General features: G+C 39.5%; 2 protein-coding genes and 1 pseudogene across 2 annotated transcripts in view; 2 read left to right on the top strand and 1 right to left on the bottom strand.

Moving 5' to 3' along the window:
- Window positions 1-23712, top strand: part of LOC145462499 (mitochondrial import inner membrane translocase subunit Tim10-like) — an 81446-nt gene that overhangs the window by 41471 nt on the left and 16263 nt on the right. The window lies entirely within an intron of this gene.
- LOC145462509 (GDP-fucose protein O-fucosyltransferase 4-like) lies at window positions 14-3337 on the top strand (annotated as a pseudogene).
- On the bottom strand, window positions 4971-11907 carry LOC145462378 (diamine oxidase [copper-containing]-like). Its single transcript, XM_081445888.1, has one exon. The coding sequence runs from the start codon at window positions 9560-9562 to the stop codon at window positions 7151-7153; it is 2412 nt and encodes an 803-aa protein (XP_081302014.1). The 5' UTR covers window positions 9563-11907; the 3' UTR covers window positions 4971-7150.

Here is a 23712-nt window from a genome sequence, read left to right as displayed (position 1 = left end):
AAAAGCATAGATATAGTAACAGCAAAGCACTTTGTTTTGTTTTTAAATTTTAATATGCGTAATTTGTTAAAGGTGCGTTACTTAATGATAAAAAGCTAAAAACTAATTTGGGAGTATTTTTAAGATAACATACTCAGTCATAATTTTAGCGCTGTTTTGACCAAAGTGTAGCCAAAAAGAGTTCAAAAGACTGCCGCACGCGTTATCACTGGAACCAAGCAATACGACCACATCAAACCTGCCCTTCGAGAATTACACTGGCTACCTGCTGAGTCACGGATTATATTCAAACTTCTGCTCATCACTTTTAAGATTATCCATGGACTTTGTCCAGCCTACTTGTCGTCCCTCCTACAACAATACCACCCGCAACGGAGCTTACGCTCATCCTCTAAACTTTCTCCGTCCCTACTGTGAACTCTGTGACATACGGTGAACGTGCCTTTTCTTTCTCCGCACCTATATTATGGAACAGTCCACCGGATTCTGTTAAAAATACAACATCTCTTTCGTCTTTTAAATCTGCCCTCAAAACATTCTTGTTTCGGAAATCCTACTTCTGATTTATTTTATTTTATGAGAAACTGTATTTTAATTAATTATTTCACTTATTTTATTTATTACTGTTATTAGAAATATTTTATAGGAAATATTTTCTATTTTCCTTGACAGAAACTTTGGGGAGACTGAGTGCAAGCTTTGGGATGGTGGAAGGTTCAGTGGCCTCATGGTTAGTGTGCTCATCTCTGGATCAACTGGTCCGGGTTTGAGCCCTGGCCGGGGACATTGTGTTGTGTTCTTGGGCAAGACACTTCACTCTCACAGTGCCTCCCTCCACCCAGATGTATGAATTGGTATCGGTGAACTCAGTGCTTGGGGTAACCCTGCGATGGACGTGCATCCCATTCAGGGGGAGTAGAAATACTCCTAGTCACTCCATGCTACACAAACCAGGATATAAGCTCTGGCCTGATAGGCCACTTGGTTTGTACCCAGATACAAAATGTGAGCTATGATTGATCAATGGTTTTCAATGACAACCATCGACCAATCATAGCTCACATTGGTTAAACAATCCATCCCAGAGCTCCAATAGCCAAAAGCTGACCTTTAATCTTCCAAAGTGTTGGCCATTGGCAATTAGTTCAAAGTGAGTTGTCAGGTTTTGGTGTTCATGGGAATGGATCAACAATGTGTGATCCCAGATAATGCCTATTCCCCCACAAAGGGGACTGTCGGATTTCCAATCCCCATGAGTAATATGGATATTTTCTCAAGAATAATGATGTCTTACAGTCTATTCGAACTTAACCCCTGCTATTTCAAACTTTGTTTCCCTTGAGGGTTCCAATAAACGGCGTTCAACTCCACCAGTATTTCATAACCAAAGAGCGTAATGCAAATTAGTCATTACATGAATGAGCTGGCTCTAAGAGCGCTTTGATTTTAACAGGTGCACGAAAAGACCTCCCGAGACACAGCAGTGATGGCAGCGAATTCATTCGCACTAAAGCTCCTACCTTGTACGATGTTCTTGGTAGTGCTATTATGGCAACTTCAGATAAACTACGTTTCAAATGAAAAAATGTTATTTCAGAGACCTGCCATGAAGGAGGTACAGATAGCACAGAGAGGAACTCCAGCCCACAACGATGGCACTAGTCTAGAAAAACAAACAAAGACGTGGCTTGGTGTGTACTGGGCGGCGTTTTTTGGGAGACGGCTTAATCTACACGAAAAGTGGCCGAAAGGTGAATATCCAGTGTCTTGCGAGTTAACAAGTGACATATCTCGAGCAAAACAGGCAGAAGGCTTTGTTGTCCATGCTATGGATCTAGACCCGTTACCTCCTATACAATCTGTGCCATGGATTCTGCAAATTAGAGAAAACTCAGTGTATACATCAATATTAAAGGATAGCGGTTAATTTTATGTCCAAAATTAACTTACTGAAAAGCTATCGCTTGGATTCTGACTTTCCTGATCCTTCTGTTTTCCCAAATTTAACACCACCAATTCCTTTTAAAGATAAAACTGGACTCATTATGGCAGCCTTGTCAAATTGTGAGCCTGTGCGAACAGAATTCTCGGTTTTGACATACGCGACAGTCTTTTCTGGCCGCCATTTTCATGTCACGCAACGCAAAAGCTTGGAGTGCTCTGTTACAAAAAGAAGAACTCTGTCGAGCTAAAACATTGTCAAACGTCACGTTCCTACAGGGTCTTTTATCTGATGAAACTAAAACCTCAGAAGGAAGGATAATTTCTCATTTTGGAATATGACTACGTCTTATGAAAACCAAGAATACATGAGACAGTTGATGAAATTTGTGCAAGTCGATTCTTATGGAGCCTATCTTGAAAACAAACCAGGTTTGGTTGGCAGGTATGGTAAAGATAAAGGCACAGATTTCAGAGATGCCAAATCCATTCTGGCCAGACGATACAAGTTTACTTTGGTATTTTTTAACCAAGACTGCGACTATTTTGTCGATGCTCAACTACACCATGCTAGGGAAGCTGGCTCAGTTCCCATAGTGATGGCTACAGACAAGCTTGATGAGTTCCTGCCTGGTCCATACCTTAATCACTCAGTCATAAAAGTCCGTGATTTCAAGAGCTCACAACTTTTTGCTGATTACATAAAGTATCTTAGTAGTAATGAGACCGAGTATAATAAATATCTAGAATGGAAATGCAAAGGTTACGTCGATATCACTGGAACTGCTATTGGAGACTTCTGGATGCCAAAGTATCCACTGTATTGTCAGGTCTGTGTTGCACTTTCAGAAGGGCGACAACATAAGGATGGTCTTAAAGCAATACCATGCAATCCAAGGCGTTTTGAAGACTGGGGAATAACAAAAGGAGGCTAGCTTTTGAGTTTTTTAATTATAGAAATCTGACACTTCTTCGCTAGGGCCTATTGAAACATAGGATTTTAATAACTTGTGTCTGGGGGAGGATAGGAAGACTTTTCAGACTGGAATACCGAAAGGCAGCGAACGTTAACACCTTTTCTGGGTAACGTAACCATGTCAACGCTGGAAGGCACAGTTGTATAGGTGAAATAAATTAAATTCCAGTGCGAACCAAAAACCGTGCGGCTACAGGCGTGCAAAGAAATGTGATCGAGGCAGCTCTAATCGTCTGCTTATCGTCTTTATTACATCCATTTTGAAATCACTGGTTTTCCTTGAAATCTGATTGAAATCTGATTGGCTCTCTCACGAATCGCACTATTTTTTGCTCTAAATTGCATCTTTTTCCTGGCCAATGAGAATGGAATATTAAAACAACTACCAATCAGATTTCAAGGCTTTTTCAAACTAACCAATCACATCGTAGGAAAATGAAAGACAAAAAGCCATTGTTTGGCAACTTTTGCAACTTTTGCAACTTTTGCTTGGCAACTTTTGGACTGACCAAAATCTTGTAGTTCTTGTATTTTTGCTATTAAATTGGCGATTTCAAAACGGACGGTAATAAAATGGCAATTGAACTGAGTGGAGTGCAATTTTGGTCTCAAATCATTCTTGTGATTTTGAAATCACGCATATCCATTTCAGACCAAATTGCTCTCCACTCAGTTCAATTACCATTATGTAAAATTATAGTAGCCTTTGAGTGCACGTTTAGGATTTCACGGTCCGCCATTTCACAAGACTGACCAATTGGACCTCACAGGGTTGGATCGAGGATAAGATGACGTCAAAGACTCACTAGCTTAAAATTGCAGCGTGTAAACGCAGCTTATTGTACGTGCAAAACACGAGTTTACAAGTCTGAAAGTTCGAAACTCCCATGCTGCATATTAATTTAGGCGCGTACACATGCATTGCATTTTTAAACTAGTGAGTCTTTGACGTCTCTTATCCTCGATCCAGCTCTCTCAAGATTTTAAAGTTAGTAATGGCGGACCATTAATTAGGAAAATTTCAGTCAAAATAAACAGGTGTCTTTTTGAAATGAAGGCTTAAAACTTCGGTCACTTAGTGGTTCAGTTATATAGTTTTGAAATGCAAAGAAAAAGTAGAACTGATTTTTGGTCACAGTAGCAGTTTAAAAGGCGTGAAAATTCCTGAACTTCTACACCCAACGAAACAAAGCGATAAATTTCATCTGCCTTGGAGTTGTTATCTTACATGATTCGCCATTTAGGACAATGCGCTTTAGCGTTTCTAGCAATGACGTTGTCATTATTACTGAAAGGGATGTGAACAGGCGAAGCGACCATATCCAGTGAGAGGAGTGGTCCAACCTTGTTATGAGGGCTTTCCCTCAAAGTAACACCAAGAAATTTTGATCTGATGACAAACAGCTGAATCAAAAAGAAGGTCGAAATTAAAGGCTGGATCACGAGAAACGAAAAAGAAAGTGAGAGGAAAATAGGACGAGGGACACAACTGAGTCAAGCCAGGGTAATTGAGTAATTATTTAGGAAGGCCGCCAATAAAATTTATTACGATGGAAGTCTTTTTCAGTGTTTTCTAGCTCTTGTTCGGCTTCACAGGTAATCTAGCTGATACATGTCAGTAGTAGAGAAGGGATGCCAGGCGCCTTTTTGAGGGGGGCCATTTACATAAAATGGGGATCCAGAACACGATGACGTCATCAAGCATGATAAGTTGGCGCGCGCGGGAAACCTATTATTTATGCGGAACATGTCTGAGCAAGTACGCTTCGATACCAGCTAGATAAACACTGCTTGAAACACGAAATTTATCTATATTTTCAACCAGAAAAGACGGCTGTTCCGCCGAAAACGCGGAGTGGGATTTCGGACCAGCCAGAAAAGATAGCCAAAAACGCCATTAACGGCATAAACGCCGCTTTCTAGTTTTGTGCTTTCTCCGGGAACTCTCGTGGGAATCGTGTTAATCGGGGGCCACTTAACAGCTTATCTATATTTTTAACCAGAGAAGATAGCCAAAAACGCTATAAACGCCACTTTTGAGTAAATTGAGATGTAGCCGGAATATTGAGTAACTGATCTGACTTTATTTATCCGTTCGCAATTTTCGCTTCGGTTAAATTGTTTTGAATTGTTATGGTCATTTATAGGCAAAGCCGATTACAAAGCACTCCTCAGTGCATACAGAGCTTTTATGGTCATCTATCCGAAGAACCATTTTATCATGAGAATTATATCTATATAGAATATTGTCAGTAGTGGCTTGTTTCTCTTTAGGTTAAAAATTGAAATCTCGACCCGAGGAATAAACTCCGTCTCCATGCCATTCCTCGTTTTCCGGCGGGATCATTTGTGGTCCACATCAGGGATAATTTGCGGTGTTGTGAGCTCTTCGATAGACTTCATTGCATTTCTTGTTGTCGCCTACAGAGTTTCCACTTTCGTGGTCACGAACATAACGCGTTCACTTTAGTGTCCACGTTGTTAACATAGCTTTCAAGGTTGTCCAGTTTTGTTTCCATCGCCTCCAATTTTTTAAGGACAATGTCAGGTTTAGGCAACACGCCTTCTGCCATTTCTAATACTGAACGTACTTCGTCGATTCCGCAATCCTCTTCTGACGAGTCAAATTTCGATCTTTTTTCTTCAGATGGTCGGTGATCCTCTTCGATAGAGGTAGTGCTACTCTTTCTACTTTTTCTTTTAAGTTTTTGAAATATATCTGCCATTAAAAACTTCAAAAAACTCCCATAAATTCGCATTAAGCCGGAGCTCACACCCAGTGTCTGTACAGTGTGTGTGTGATTTTAAAATTTCCAAAATCAGTAGCACTCATCCTCGGAGACCCAGGGGCAGTTAGTGGGGGCGGGGAAAAGTCTAAATGGGCGAGAAAAAAAATTCGGGAGAAGAAAAGTCTCGTTCTGGGTCTCCGAGGAGAAGTAGCACCAAACGCCGTCAACGGTCGTCAATTCATCGTCGGTTTTGTACCTGTCTTTCGTAGCCAAAAATGATTAACCCGCAATTTGCCTGAGCCATAGTCACTTTGTCGTTGCTTAACATACTTACACGGGCGCGACAAAATCACAAAGCTAACCTTTTTGACTGAAAATAGTACAAGAAACTCGGGGGTGGGGAGGGGAATCCTGGGGTGAAATGGGGGTGGTATGCTCGACGAAAAAATTGAATTAAATCCCTCAAGGAGACTAATCTGAGCATGCTCCAAACTTTGATTGAGCTCTGAACGATATCAATCTAACACAGATACACAGAGCTAAAAGACTTTCATCCAAATCTATATAAATCTATATTGGCCTTCCAACATAAATCTTGGCATCTTTGTTTGCTTTTTTGATGTTGGCCGGGCTTCATAACCATTCCCCTCTATTCACTATGGTCACATCCCATAAGCCACCCTCTCTGCCTAAAAAAAATATGAAAAGCGAGGGCTCTGAAAACATCAGTTTGAAATTCATAAATCGCACTCGATCCCGTACTTGTAGTCAAATTTATAAGTCTTTATTGTCCGCATTGCGGGTCGTCATGGTGTGCTAACATTCCAAGAAATTTGTAGCGCGATAATTGCCGTTGTTAAAGGGAGGGTTTCACGGTTTGGCGCAAGTTTGTATTATTTATTCACCTGTGTACGCTCTTTGGCACAGTCCCAGTTTTTCATTGTTTATGAACAAATAGTAAGCAAGTTACCTAATTTCACATGCGAATTGCCGTAAAATCATCAACCGTAGAATAAATCGTACGGTTAAACACTAAATTCAACGGTCGATAGAGTCAGTAAAATCCACTGAAATCTTCTGAGAATTTTGGTCATCCGTCATTCTTCCACGACTAACTATAGCATGTTATTACTGAACTACATCTGAATGGGGTTTTTAAAGCGACAACATTGATAAGAAGCGAACAAAAGCATTTCCATTTAGAGACATGCGCCGAACCGTGAAACCCTCTGAGCGTTATTTAATAAGTCAATGACATAGCAGATATAGTGATGCGCCCATCCAAGATTGATTGGTAAGTTTGCAAATTAAGCGTCGAATCAATCAAAAGGCAGTGACCACAGACATTAAACAAACCAATTATCACAACTGATAAATAAAAATGTACACACTCACTCAGTCACTCACTGCCTTGCGTGTCCACTGGCACACAGGACAGCAAAAACAAAACAATGTACCCAGTCTGTAACTCAGCTCTGGAACGGGTTAAATTTGGTTAAATCCGTTAGATGTCGCCATAACGACCTGTGAAATTCATAGGCTTGCTTTCCTTGGCGCACGCAGGTCCCTCGGGAGTGTCAAATGTGTTAATGTCGGCGCCATTCTTGGTCGGCAAAATCAGCACTGCATCATGGGAAGCCATGGAAGGATCTTCGTCAAAGTAGTTGTACGGGCGCAGGAAAAAGCTGGCGGAGTTGGCAGCGGTGGCAGTGTTCGGGATGTCTTCGGAATGTGGTATGTGCATCATGCCTACTGTAACCCAGGCGACCAGGTCTTCATTCACGATGCTCTCGTTATCTGCTGTGAAATTTGCAAAGTCAACAACAGGGTCGTATAGGCTGTTTTGATTGTAGATAGATGAGCTTTTTTCTTCCTTTTCTTTGCGTTTAGTGACCGTCATTTGATTCAGTGACCAAGCAGCTCCTCTCACCAGCTCCCACTCTTTTGGATACATTTGCTTCATCATGTCCCGGATGTGTACACGGTATCCACGTTTGACGCCCATTGTATTCACGTTTCCCTCGCTGAAGAAATTGAGGTACTTGGGATGGTCAAAATTGTTATGATAAATGGCTTCTTGCTCGGTTTTCTTCAAGCTGCAACTTACGACCTTCTGCACTCGTCTCTCTTTAGGAAACCAAGGATTTGTGATGTTTTCCACCTTGATGTCAACAGTTTCAAAAGAGTTCTTTCTTCCACCGATGTCCAAGTCTACTTTGTAGTTGATCAAGTGATCGTGAATGGTGCCGGCAACCCCAGCATGGATCTGGTTACCATAAGAAGCCTCATGGGATGTCCAAAGCGTAGCCTGCACATATCCACTCGTCGAAACCCTGACTTCCACGACTCCGTTTGGATAAAACAAATAATCGTAAATATAATCATAGTTATACGCTGTGGATGCTGAACGCAATACTAACGCACTTCCTGGCATTCCTCCGTAAAACTTGTAACCACCTTCAAAGTTGTTGTCAAAATGTCTGCGCAATGGAAGTGCAAGGTCGAGTTCAAACAAACACAGTGAGTTTTTAAACTTGACGGGCTCACTGCCGGCAACAAAATGAACTGCGTCAAAGAATGAAGCTGTGCTGGGACAGTCGATACCTGGAACTAACTCAAACTTGCTGTATCCCATTCCCCACGCGGAATCCACATAGTCTGTCACCATTTGCATGGGACTCCACCCTGAGTAGAAAGCTGCCGCCTCCTGCAAACTGAGCTCGTACACGATTCTTTGCTTGTCGAATCTGATATCAAACAGCTGCACGCCGGTGGAACTGCGGGAACGGAAATCAAAACTCCACTTCATGTATTCCACGTGATGTCCACTGACTGTGTAGCGCTTGCCATCGGGCTCCACCAGCTGCGGTGGCCGCAATGGCTTTGGAGGCTGTGGCTTTCCACGGCGAAGATAGGACGAGTATAAAGGCATTTTATCTGAGGAGGATGGTGCAGGGAGGAACACTTTGTAAATAGAGCCGTTGTTGTAAGCGTGCATTAATTCCTCGATACTATCGAAAGACTGATTATAATAAAATACTTTGTCAACCTTCCACAGTGAAACATCGCTTCCTTGTTTATTAAGATATATCTCAAAACCGACAGGATGCACATAACTGCCCTGAAGTCGCCGAAGAAACCAGATCCATGTTTTTCGCAGACCAAAAACGCCCGGTGCGGATTCAGACCATTCCAGACAGCGGTCTGTACAGCCGCTGTATGTGTACCCATCGTAGCTTTCGTTCAAAAGGTCATAAGCTTGTTTTGTAGCGTTTATAATGATACTCTCCATGGCATCGTTATCTTTTCCACCCGGTGGCCGCGAATCAAATGGGATCGGATATTTCTGACCCGGGCCGGTCGTTTCAAGATGATTTGTTGGTTTTGCTACTGGACTCACCAGATATTCCCTCACCTCCGGCTTGATTTTCCCACCATAGTAAATGACAACTCGAGCCTTGCGTTCAGGCTTCGGGGCGTTGCTGTTGTCGAGGAAATTGAGTGCTTCATCTTTGGGCGGTTGCTGCAACTCGATCAAATATATGTAGTTGTCGTTGATGGCCGCATCTTCATATCGTGTGACATTCAGAGACGATCGACTGAGAATGTAATCTCGTACAGCGATGATTTCATCCTTGGATAAGTCGTCGTATAGACCTGACGAGCGTGCTGGTGAAGATGTCAACTTTGTTGTCTCCGGGCAGAACTCTTCGACGCCCGCAGACGACGATCCATTTTCCAGTGGTTCAGTTTTATCTTTTGTTGCGACTACAATTAATGCGATGAGCAGAGCAAGGGACAGCAAAGCCAGTAGAACAACCAGGATTTTCAAAACGAGCTTGCTTTTGTCGTCTTGTTTCTCCATTGAGGATAGCACCAAGTTGTGCTTCGTTTCGACGTCTCGCGGTTGCGCCATTGCCGATTGATAGAACAGTGTGTAGTTTGAAAATGCTCTCTGTTCAATAGCTGTTATTGCCGTTATCAACGGCTTTGACCCTTTCGCCTCGTTTGCATGCCTTTTAAAATAAAAGAATATTTGACCGTGACGAGGACTTTATGCCGCGAGGTTTATAAAACAATTGTCATTACTGTGTCAGAAGACAATTATTGCATAACTTTTGCTTTAGACACTACGGTGGCCCACAACTGTCACGGCAAAACAAAAGTCACGGCACTACAAACTTAACTCACGGCAAGATAATGTTATCTGACGGCAAAACAAAATTAACTCACGGCAGCACCCCATTAATTCACGGCAAAACGAAATTAACTCACGACAGAACACCATTAATTCACGGCAAGACAAAGTTAACTCACGGCCAGGGGCGGGGGAGAACACTCTGCGACGCCTGGCACTTTTTGTGTATCTGAACCATCCAACAAAAAATGACGTCACATCCGGTAAAAAAGAGCGCTGAGCGGCAAAATCAAATTTGAATATGGCATAATCGTTCTCTCAGTAAGTAAAATGGCAATATTTTGCAATCGGCTGGATATTTTTAACGTTTTATTTGGCCACGATAAACAAAATTTTGTCTTCTTCTTCGTCATATCAGTTTGTTTGAAGGACAGGGTAATAATTTATTCAAAAACACGCTGTTTTGAAGGCGTGTTTTTTACGAAATGTCACCATTTCTTACTCGCTGAATTCCACAGGAGTCATCGTTTGTGTGGAAATAATGAATTCTAGGTAAGTTATACTCAATTCAAATATCCTATTCCTTTAGGTAGGCATCACACTAAGAAAAATGCACAATGACAGGTTTCTAGACATGGGGGAACCTTATTAACAGAAGCGCATTTTTTAAAATTTACTGTTGCCAAACACTCGAGGGTACTTGAGTGCTGTTAATCGTATCACTGCAAGAATAGACCCACGCACATAACGCGCTTTGCAGAACTTTCTTGCCTATCGACACTAACAGAAACTCATGTGTTTGCTCATGACTCAAACTGATGCCATAAAATATGTTACGATTGGTTGAGAACCTTAAACAAGATATGTTTTCCCTAAGCAATCCCTTAATTGATAAACGCTTCGTTACAGCCAGGCCGTGAACCCCTTAAAAAAAGCAAGAGGATTAGTTTTAACAGCGATTGAGTAATTTGGACATGTCGTGGTTTTTTCTCATTTCTAATCAAATTTATTTTTCCGTTTCAAGTGTTAAACGTCAGCAACGCTAAGTTCCAATACCCCCCCCCCCCCACTGAGGTCAAGCACGCACCTTTAAGTTCTTCAAACCCTCTCATTTGCCCTGTTTGCAGACCAAGTTCCTTATCTATTAATCCCTGTCATATTGGCCACCCATTTTGAAAGGTTACTAAAAAATTGTGCATTATATTTCAGTGTGCTTTCCCTATGTAATCTTACATCAAGATATTTCAATCCCTAAGGGAATGAGAGAACACTAGCAATACTGGCAATTTTCAGTAATTCATCACTCTTTCAATATGCCATCTAAACAAATTGTTCAGAAACAGTAGAGAAATTTCATGCCCCTACATCTAGCCATAAAAGGAAGTCTGGGAACAGGCAATAGCAACAGTGACACTGCCAGGCTGGTGAATTTTACAAGCTAATGAACTCATGTCTAACAATGATGAGTGATGATGAAGCATGGTGCAGTGAAACTGAAGAATCAGACTGTGAGTGACATTGATAGAGTCAGTGTCGTGAGAGTGATGCTAGTGTCTGTGAACTTGGACCAGATCAGCAAAGAAAAGGTTTCGTACTAGAAATTGACAGAGAGCAACAAGTTTGTGCTAAATAACTGAAGAAGCTGGCTCAGACCAGTCTTGAAGCCAGTACTTGTCAAGAGTTCCTGACATGTGTATGTGGGAAGGCTCTCTGTAATGACCTATATGGGGAGGCTCAGCTCAAGATGAGTACCTTTTTCAGGCTTCAGGTATAAAATGATAGGGATTTCACAAGTTGAGGTGTATGAAAGGGTAGGAAAATCTGTCTTTTAGGGATTCCATTCTTCTGGTTCTAAAATGTTGTTGAAAAGCTCTCGTTTACTTTCCTCAGCCAGAATGAAGAGATTCTATAATATTGTTTATTAACCTCTTTCCAAGGGAATAGAAAAGGGATGAAGTATTCTTAAATAGGTTTGTTAAAGGGATACATTTACCCTTTTGCAATGTAAGGTCGACAAAAGAGGTGCCATTTCTATCAAAATGGTACAAATGTATACAAAAGGGTAAGGGGTAATGGACCTTGAGATAAGGCCTTTCCATTTAAAACTTTGCAGAATACCCCCCCCCCCCCCACCTTGTGTAGCAAAGATGTTCAAATTATTGTTTTGTGAAAAAAGGCAACTATTAAAAAACAAACCAGTGCCAAGAGATTAAGTGATTGTCAATGCAAGTTTCCATTTGTATTTTGAATTAAAATGGGTATAACATTATCCTCAAGTATACTTTGCAGCTTCACAGAGAGGCCCAAACTGATAATGAAAACATATGTTTTAACACTTAAAATTCTATTTTTGCCCCTTCCCTTGTACCTTGTGATCTTTGTAGGAAAATTCTGAAAAGGTCCTACCCCCCCACCCCAAAAATTCAAATTTTATATACAAATCACTTTTTTATCTTGAAAATGGTCTCAGAGATGGCAAAACATTTTTATGGCTAGCTAAACTACTTATTAGGAAAATAAAAATGTTCAAGGAAAAAATGAAGAGGAAGAAACAACAACAAATTAACTTTTTTTTTTCAGAAGAGCTACTACTTGTATATTTTTTTACTTACATGTAGGTCAACATAATTTGTTTTCACAATTTACCACAAAAGAAAACACCACAGAAAGGAGAATTATAGTTGTGGCATCTGAGCTACATTTTTAAATGGAAACATTTCCCATAAAAAATTCCAAAATATATTCTTACCAATACAACAACATACCAAATATATTTTGCAGAGAAGTTTACTTAATTAATAAAATTGATGTAGTGAAATTTTCTATTCAATTTTTGTACACCTGATCTTACAGAGTGCAACCTTTGGTTTAATTGGTTCACTTTACTGTTAAGGAATAATGTTAAATAAATCACACCAGAGTGGCTTTGTATCTTTATTATAATTCTCATTATCAGTAGAGAAATCACACTTGTACACTGGTCCACTGATACTCTTACGTGTATGTTAAACATGGGAAAGCAGGTTGCATCATCTAAATCATAGCATTGTATGCCTGTGTAACTCAGGGGTGTATATGCCAGGAAGTAACCACCTAAGAAAAGACAAACATAAATTATGTCATTGTTTCAATGACTCACCGTAAGTGGGTATTTGCTCATTTACCACCTTAATAAACAAGATATATTAAAGCATAATTTTTACTTCCGCTTTGAACTTTTCAAACCTACAGTTTGTTTTCACTTTCAGAGAGGTTCTTACATTCACAAGCACACCACCCACCCCCTCAGTCCCGATTCCTACCCTCCCATAGCCAGGATCCCATTTCAACCCTCCAACATTTCCATAATCACATTAAATCAGTAATTTTTTTTCTAATTTTGGTCTGACTTAGATTCATCTCCACCCAGCCACGAAAGCAATTGTGGCAGATCTCCGTATATTTGTTGGTCTAGTTTACTATTGCTCTTAGATTTCCACCTCCATTTTGACAGAATTAAATTTGATTAAAAAATAAACTACAGTAGTTTAATCAAATTAATGCAGAGGCAAACATTGAACCAGAAAATTACTATAATTTTGGTATGAATGGTACCAAAGTATAACTTACATAATTAATATCACACCTTTTCTATTGTAATTTAAGACAGTGCAGCTGCTAATAGATTGACCACAAAAACCTAAAAACATGACTTTAGAAACACAGGTAAGTGAGAATATTGCCAGTTTTGCTTTTGCTACCAACCACTCTGCTTTAAAAAAAATACCTGGAATATGATGACAAAGCAATAACAAAACCAGCCAACCAACCCCTGGCAATTCAATAAACACACCAAATTCCCCTCCAAAATTCTCTTCAACACCTTACAGTACATGTAAATGTCAGCAGCATAAATTCAACTCAATGACTTGGCATGCTACTATCATCAAATTTTTACCCCTTGATTCAGAATTTTTAGGAGTATCAAATAGAATTCCACTATAGATTACAAAAAGCACTGTTTACCTTTGCAAATATCTGCATTAGTTCTGGAGATATTTAAGTTTAAAATGTGTAAAATATATGCAAATGAGAGGACTGATGATTTCATACACCAAAGCCAATATTACATCAAGTGCAGACCATATATACAGCAGAGATCATTGAAACTTGGTAGCCTTATAGTTCTACAGGCAACACACTAATATGGCTATAAAAAATATGTTCCCAATTGGCAACTCAATCTTTTCCAGTCCCCTCTAACCCAATTTCAATAATGCAGTGATTTTCAGCTTGAAAAACATTAATCAAGGCCATGACTTCGACCTTACTATTTAATAGGCTTGCTGGATCATGCAGATGAAGCACCATTGGCAAATATCAAAATGGAACTCCAAAGGTGGCCAGAAAAGCCTAGAATATCAGGGAAGGTCTGAAATGCAGTCTGTTGCCATGGTAACAAAACTGTTAAGCTCATATTATGTAGCACATCTGCAAATTGCATCGTAATAGCACTGTCCCCACTGGAGCCCATGGTTCAGTAGCTTACTTGGACAATAAATTTCATAACTTTCCTAGGGGACTGGATGATATAAATGGTCTGTGGGAGACTCCCAGAATACTTGCAAGAATGTATGACTATCTCTTTACAGGTATTTATTAATAAATAAATAAATAAATAAATAGACACTAACACTACTAACATGATTGAGTTTGGAAAAAATATATATTTTTTTAGTTTATGATATTTTGAAAAATTCACCTCTCCCATCTAACATGCTGATCTTCTTTAATTTGGTATTTGAAATTGATAACAAGGATACTACACCTTAGCAACTCATTGGCCAGGATATGTTGCACAGTCTTCACATCAGATAATGGGTCTGTACATATTATTTACATATTTATTAAAGAGAGATCTCCCCATCCCATCCCTATGGAAATTCCAATTTTGATTAATACTTTTCTTTAAAAAGTTTGGCTTTTGAAACCCTCCCCATCCTTGGAATTTCCAATAATCTCCTTGGGGTGGGTATGGACATTTTCTAGAACCACACAATAAAAGAAAGAAAGAAACTTTAAGATAAAATGTTAAAGTATAAGTCAGTGTGACATATATACATTGATTAACTTATAAAGACATGATTGATCATTGCAACTATACACAACTTAAGCAAAGGTGAAATTATAGCCTGAAAAAAAAAAAAAGTGTGAACTGGATTCCAACCCATGACCTCTGTGATACCGGTGCGATAACTTAATTAAAGTTCTATGCTACAACATACCAAACTGCTAATTTATTATGAAGTGACACAGCCAAAGGAGAGTTGTCAAGGTATCAACTTTTTTTGTGAATTCTAAAAGATCAATACAAGTCTTCTAAATTTAAGATTATTATACCCAACAAAAGACATACAGTAGGGCACTGCACTGTGTGCTCTCTCTACACACTCTTCCAGGCAGGATAGTAATACATATACACATATTTTTTTTTTTTTGGAATATACTGTTACTGCATGGTCATACAAGAGGTACTAGTTGCTGCTGAATAGTCTTAAAATAAGTGTGAACTAAGTGTGATAAAATATAATGTATATTAAATCTGCACCAGTTCAGTACAATTTAATACTAAATTTTAATCAGCTGCAAAAAAAAATTATTGTTAGCACCTGACATTACATGTACTTTGTGAAGGCTTCTGGAGGGGTTATACTTTTATAAAGTACCCGGCAGCAAGTACTATTTTGATTTAATAAAGCGAGACTGTAGTAACTGCTAAGAAAATGTGTTTGGTACATCCCAGAAAAATTGGGTGGGGGTCAGTGCCGCCCTCTTCACAAAAGTTAAACCCTTAACCTATTTATGACCATAATCTGCGATTTTCCCTACCTCATTTATGACAGTTGCGACTGCTACAGTGGCCCTAAACATAAGTTTTGAAGGACTTTTGTTGATAGTCTTATCGATAATGATGAAAATTGAGGTAGCTTATTCTAAAAAACATACCAAATTAAAGATAAGAGGGCAAAAGCCTTACCCTAGAGTATTTATGACCAAAACAGCTGAATAACCATACCCTTTGGGGCTGCACATAGCTATATATAGCACATAGAGGAGAGTTCCCCCCCCCTCCCGCTGGAGCAGGAATCAAAATATTATTGCCTTGACGACATAATAAAGATAAAATCTCAAAATAATCAAGAGTTACATGTATGCATGGGACTTCACTATCAAAATAATGCCTGTTGCTTACTGTACATGTAAAGTGTTCAGTTCCAGAAAATATCCATACTACCCCCACAGAAGGGATTGGAATTTCCTGGGGGGTGGAGGGTTCTATAAGACCAAAAAATTTAAAGAAATGTATGAAGCTCAATCGGAATTTCCAGAGGGGTGTGGGGAGGGAGACTCAGAAAAGTTCCCTTCCGTGGGGGAGGTATGGATATTTTCTGGAACTACACATTGCATAAATTACTCCTACAATGTGCCAGAATTCTGTTAATCTGGTCAGCAAAAGGCCACAAAAATCTGACTGTATAATTAATAAATAAGAAAATGACCGACTGGGCTTTTGTTTGAGCCAGAATAGAGTGCCCATAATAACGAAATGGCTGTGTTAACGGGGGTGGCTGTAAGGTGAGGTACATTCTACAGTAGTGATAAAGATGACACTCTCAAACACCAGTACCCATAAAGATTTTGGACAGTACATTTCGCATAATCAGTTGGAAGAGGAAGAGGGAAAATGGAAATAAAATAGAATGGCTCTTGTGTGCCAGAGACAACCCTTTCCCCAAGTTACCCTGGCGGAGCTAACTTTTCACTTATTTCTTTGCAAAATTCAACCAACTGTTTATACGAGGATCACGAACCAGACTTAGGGATTAGACAATTCAGGTGAGCAAGTTGACTTGCCTTGGCAGGTAAAGTAACCAACAACTTTTCTTTGAGTATACGTAACCACTTTGGCTCGCCTAAATGGAACAACTCTCAGTATGGCGAGTGTCACGTAATGCCTAGATTTAAGATTTAAAGCAGCAATTTGTATCAAAGAAGAGAAAATTAACTCAGCAAAAACCACTGTGATCAAATGACTGAGGGAAACTTAAACAAAGAGGGATAGTTGCACATTTGATTATTTAATAAGAGTTACGAATAATCATGCAGGGTCAACTTTTACTCGGCTTACAGGGGCTACATTTTCACCTACAAACACTTGATAAAGTTGCCTCAGGGAGAGGGTTATCTCGGGTACCCGTGACCATATAAATGGGACCTGTGTTGCCTCAAAGAACACCCCCACGATTTTCAAAGGGTAAGGTCCTTAAACAGGACCTTAACTTAGGGCAGCTTCAATGGCAGATTCCCCCTGATAGCTTGGATTTGAATAATTGATTTAATTACTTTTAAAGAGGAATAGAACTTAAAAATCTCGCTCGAATTTCGATCCAGCGAGACATAAGCTTCCATGCCGTGAATCAAGTTTTTACTGGGCGTTTTAAAAGCACTCACCAAAGAGAAAGAGACTGATGACCCCAAAGTACCAATATATATGTACTGTATCTTACTGAAAACAACAATCTTCAACGAGAGATGTGGGAATGTGGGATACTGACCTTCAGCATGCGATCCAGCTTGTCTCTTCTACCAATACACGTGAGCCAAGAGCAACAAAAGCTCTGGTGACAGCGACTTTCGGAGCTAAACGGCTTCTGTTAATTATGTTCCCGTAGTACACAGTGCAAACTATGGCCAGCAATACTTCATCCATGTTGTTGTTTACATTATAGGCTATTGCACTTATTGTTATCACTAAATCACGAACAACAAGAACCAAAAGTCGGAACAATACCAGTTTTGCAAATGTGTAAAATTCGCCCGGCGATGACGGAAGGCTCTCCGTTATTTTGCTTCAAAACAATAATAAACTTTTCTCTCTTCCCGAAATTTTTGCTTAAAAAGTCGAAGTAATGTGTCTGCAACATCTTTCCATCCTCAATATAAAATGAAACGAAACTGATGCTTTACAAATAGAGTGAAATCGTGAGTAATCGAAACGCCATTTTTTCGCTTTGTGAAACGAGCCGCGAAATCGCGAAGCCCAGTTTAAACCGGATGTGACGTCATTTTTTGTTGGATGATGCCTATACGAAAATTTCAGGAGTCTTCTGCCCCGCCCCAACACAGCGGTCAAACGTCGGGCATGCGCAAATGGGTACATTTTTGGCAGCCGCGCGCCAATTTCCCGCGCAAAAATTTAAAGAAAAACATGGAAAACAACCGGTGTCACGCAAAATTTACGAAAAAAAATGAAAAGTTCATAGAAATCTGTAAAAGGAAAAGAAAGTAGGTAAAAGGAAAACTTAAGACGTTTCAGGCACAAAGTTAATTAAGTTGCCGGTATTCTGTTGATTTACCATTTTGTTTTAAGCTTTACCAAAAAAAGTTTATAAGTCTTGAAAACCAGTGTCATGCTACGAGCCGACGGCGTAGTGTACATTTGTTTGTTTTTATTAATCACACGATGCGTGACGCCGGAAACGGACGACAAGCGGTGTGTAAAACGGAGAAAAAACTGGAGAAGAAAAAGACAATTGCAGTGATTCGGCTTCGCTCAGACGAGCTGGAAAAATCTTGGCAAGGACTGGGAGGATTCCGTCCGTATCCTGGATTTGTCTGAAGCACAGGAACGAGATGAATCGAACTACAAACGATGTTCATGTTCATCGTCATGGGGGCATAGCTGGCCAAAATACCGATCCCAAACCGCCTGACCAGGTGGGAAAATCTTTTCCAAACTACAAACCTTGGACAAACTGGTGCACTAAATGCAAAGTCGAGGCGGACAAAAAATCCGAGAAGCACGGAAAATACATACCGCGGAAAGGAAATACCTGCAACAAGCAGAAGGTAGAACAATTTTTAACTCCTATTTCTGTTAGCTCTCGTTGTACAAGCTAAAACACAAACAAATACATAAATAACAAGGACAATGTCATTTACAGGATGCCGATGACCCACGAAAAGAACAAGGTTATGAAAATATTTTGGCCGCCTTAAGTTGCCCCATAGCTCGCACATGCGCAGACGTTTGACCGCTGTGTTCCCCGCCCCTCACGGCAAAACAAAGAAAACGAGTTGGTCAGCGGTTGTTATTTGCTTTTCAAATGGTATGTCGTGTAACAGTAACACTGCTCACTCGGAAACCGCCATTTTTGTTGTAGTATAAGAGGATTCATTCTCGTCCCCAGAGCCTCCGTTTCTTTTGGTCACGTGGTCTGGTAGCAGCCATTACCGGATGTCCGTAAATCACGGACATCCGGTAACGCATGCGTAATTTTGGCCTACATATCTGCTCATGCTCAGAAACTAATCCTGAGGGAGGGGAGAGAGGAATAGAGAGTATTCTTTAGATGTAAACAGATCGGAACGCTGACATGTGTTTTCACTTCGCTGAAGTTAGGTGATTTAGAGTTAAAAAGAGAGTAGAAAGCGGCCTTAAATGCCGTCGCCGCTTCAAACACGATTGCCAGCTTGTGTAATATTTCACCAACGGGTTTCGCGGTGCATTTTGTGGTGGACCGTCTAGAAAAATTCAGGAATCGATAGCTGTGTTCTTGTTGTTTCTTCTCTTCATATTCGATAAAAAGGAGAAGTTTAAAGAGCGAGGTGCAGTTGTGAAAGCTTTCAAGCAACGTAATCAGGATACGGCATGTATTACGTCTATCGATGACACGGTAAAATTTGTTCATGGACACACGGAAGCGTTTGTGGAAATCAGCCGTGGAAATTGCATCACTGACCAGAGGATTTAAATATAAGCCGTGCTGATAGACGAAGAGAAAATTTTTTTAATGGTAAGAACTATTTACTTCCTGGTTATTTACATAGGTTTGTAAGCTGTAGCAGAATAAAAATCTGTTGAACTCAGGAAAGTTTTGTTGTATTGGAGTTTTGCTCACGTTTCCTTGCAAGGAATATGTAATAAAGGTGCTCACTTTCATATGATCTTTCATGTCCTCATTTTTTCAAGTAACCCCATTCTGTTCTATTTTTTTTACAAAAAAGGGTCTTACACAATCAACAGATCATTAAACTGTCAAATTAAATCAATCGATCAACTTTTATTGTGCATTATTTACAGAATTAATTTACATCAGTATTATAATTAAATAAATATGAGAAGAGAAATCTATTTTGCATATGGCTATGGAAAGAATAAAAAACTATGTGTGTGGTAACCAGGGTATAGGGTAGCAATTGGCCTTTTGAAGTGGTTACTACCTTGTTAAGAAAAACGCCAAGAAAAAAATAAAAGTCCTATGCCAGTTGTTATCGAGTGGTTATATATGTGTGCTGGGGGCTTCCATAATGGCTCTGCAGCAATTTTAATTAGCTTATCTGGAACATCTAATGATGATTTTTGTACATTCAGGCTTGAGAAAAGCCTGTAGACATTACAAGACTAGATATAGGGCTATTCCACCATTTTGTCCCCCATCCCCCACTGCTTTTGTCGATGTAATTGTTTTTGTTCATTTTATACCTTTCAACCAGCTTATATAAAGCTTAATCTTTTGGGTGCTTTCAACAACAACAACAACACCAATTTATTTCAGTATTCCCATATGAGTACATGGTGTTACGAAAAATATAATACAGCTAAAATGATGTAACTATAACATTAGTATCTGGCATTGGTATACATGTAGAGGTTCCTGATGTGAAGAGAGTGATTCATATTGGTGTGCCTCAATGTACATTAAGGAAGATTTTTTTTTAGGAAACTGCATGAACAAAATGAATGGGAAACAATGCAATGTCATTGCTCTTTTACAATTCATGTTACTTCATGGTAATAAGGCTCTTCAGCCTGTTATACAACCATGTGCAACAACAAATCTCAATGTATACTTTCTACGTCTTGTGGTTGATCAGAACATCAGCCACATAGCTTTACTATCAACAATGGTTCTTTCTCCATCTCCTTTTTTTTCAGTATTATTTATTGAACTGCAAGAACAACATTCCTATTTGAATTATCCATAAATGGTCATCCTTTGAGGAATTTATGTAGCACTATTATGGTCTGAAAATTAACAAAGAATAGTAAATAATGGCAGGAAATAAATTATCTTTCAAAGGCTAACAAAAAGATTATGACATTTTTCTTATGGGGATATTAATGTAACTCTGTACACCTTTAATGTTTGATTTGTTTTTAGTAGAGATAATTCCCACATTATATTTGGAAACCCACTAGTCCTGATGATGCGTTATCAGTTATACATGTATAAATAATTGTCTCTTATATTTGTTCACAGTTATTTGCATGGATGATAAATTATTGTTATTTACTGATTAATGTTATTGTGACAGAATAAAGTTTTGCTAGTTGCAGTTGCTTCCTAACTAAAGTGGGGAGAGAGGAAAGGGCCTCAAATTTCAGCTATGGTTATCTATGGTTATTTTCCTTTACACATCATTTCCACAAGTAAATTATAAAAAAAAAAATAAAATAAATTTGGGTGAAGGCTCTAAAGCAAACTAAACTCTTGCCTGACCACAAAAGGTTTGTTCGTGTTTTTTGGGGGTAGACTATAGGGGAGGTCTCAATAATAAAGAGAGGGGAGCTAAAAAAAAAGATATTATATATATCTATAACAGCAGAAGCTTCTTAACAGATAGTAAAAGATACATACATAACAATGTGTGGAAGAAACAAACCAAACTTCATGTTCAGACCATTTGCTACATCATCCAGGTACGTAGCAGAGTATTATAACACGGACCTTTGACTCATTTTGGCAATTTAATATCAATACATTTTGGACTGCTAGAATCTGATCTCCTTGATCTTTCAGAGAGAGAAAAACACACTCACCTTCGCATTTCCAGTGCCACATTTGCTTAGCAAGAGTGATATTTCTTCGTCTTTTCACCTGGCTCTAAGTTTCCTTTTGAGCTTTTCATAAAGGAAGACGAACGTTTCTTAAAACCCACTGCCGATTCAAAGTTAATTTTATGATTTCTTGGGGTATGGTCAGCGACAAAGTAATTGTTGTATTAGCTGGTTGATTCTCAGAGTTCTAAACGTTTCTTCCCACCTTCTCCACTGCTACAACAAAGGATGATGATTACGATCGTGAATGACATCGTCGCAGGCAACGTACTCCTTTGGTTACGTGGAAACTTTAACGATTCCTTCGGATCGATCGGGAAAGGTCACCATTTGTTTTTTCGTTAAGCGCGCCTGTGTCAACTGAGCGAAGGTGCCGCCATCTGGGCCGGAAGTAAAATGGAATGCGTAGAGGTTTGTAATTTTCATTTCTGCTGCGCATTCATTTTTTGTCAGCCAATGAAAAAATTCGAATTTTTGGGTGCATCCAGAGCTACTCGTCAATGACATTTTAAGACGAGTAGCACTGGGGACGAGAATGAAGAGGATTTAGGTGACGTTTGGCACGACTAATAGAGTTATACTAAAACAATGAAATTATTCGCTCTCGATTTCTATGCGTGATAGTTGACTCGGGCTGCGCCCTAGTTAGCTATCGCGCAATAAAAATCTCGAGCTCATAATCTAATTGTTTATTAGTATAAATCTACAGTCAAACCTGCATATAACGGCCCTGTATATAGCGGTCACCCTGTGTATAACTAAAAGAGATGCAAATACGAATACTTTAGATTAAGAAACGTACCTTTACCACAGTCTTTGCAAAAGTTGGCATTTTGATCGACTAACGAACCACAAGAGCTGCAAAACATCATGAGCTCGAGATAAGGAACACTGCACTGAAAATGGCGGTCTCCGAGCGAGCAGTGTGTTACTGTTACACGACATACCATTTGAAAAGCGAACAACAACCGCTGAGCAACTTGTTTTTAGTGCAGAGTGCACTATTGGGATGGTTATGGGGGTTGCCTGCCGCTAAGGAACTAAGCCGCTATGGCACTATGGCCCTATGGCGCTAAGGTGTAAACTTTAATGTTTGTTTAATTAATTAATTTCAATTAATTAATTAGTCTAGAGGCAAGGAAGTAATGGGAGTAGGGTGGGAAAGGTACATGTGTACTCTACGTAAAACACATCCCATCGCCGTCGCTTAACTTTGAACATCGCAAAGCTATATATTTGTTTCAGGTAACCCCTTGCTCTCCTTGTGGTACCATTCTCCTTAGAACAAAACTAATTTGCCCTAAATGCATGCGTAGATTAGTTAGGGTTCGTGGCTTCTATATTAGGTGAAGGATACATTGCATACGGAATCACGCACAAATGTTGAGTGGTTTTCCTTATGGTAGAGCTCAACATGTAAGACGCATGCGTTCTAGCATTGTTAGTGTTATACACTATCTTTACACGCAGTATTTTATATATCGTGTCATGTGACCAAGGACGGCAGTTATTTTTCAGGTAGCGCCAGTTGTCCCTTTTTATTGCAAAAGTGAAACGTTACTGTGGCTGCGTAGCTTTTAGAATTACAAACAGGTCGGTTCAACAGATATCATCTGCTGTTTTCAATCTACAATAGTGTGCTTGTCAGAGTTCAAATATATTGCTTCTCCTTAGCGACTTGTTTATTTCTTGCCTTAATTGTGTCTGTAAGAGAGACCAAAAAGTTCTCAAGTTAGTGGCGTTAATACTCCGCAAATTGTGAATTTGTAACAAAAGAAACCAGGAAAATGCTCAAATATTGCTGCAGACGCCGTGGCACCTAATGAAAGCGCAAATTAATTTAATCAGTCTTTGAGGAGACTCATTCATATCGGCCAAGTAGCGCTGTTTATCTTCAATACTTTTCGTTGAAAAGCTTCTCAGCCATCAATATCGTTGTGTGTTAATTTTGAATTGTTTTATTGTTAACAACAAAGGTGGCAACAGAAAAAGAAAGTGGTATTTCGTGACTATCTGATAATTAAATTAGTTCTTGTTCATCGGTAGA

The sequence above is a fragment of the Orbicella franksi genome, chromosome 12 (assembly GCF_964199315.1).
Source record: "Orbicella franksi chromosome 12, jaOrbFran1.1, whole genome shotgun sequence".
In the NCBI taxonomy this organism is placed as follows: Eukaryota; Metazoa; Cnidaria; class Anthozoa; order Scleractinia; family Merulinidae; genus Orbicella; species Orbicella franksi.
This window is presented reverse-complemented; position numbering and strand designations above follow the sequence as displayed.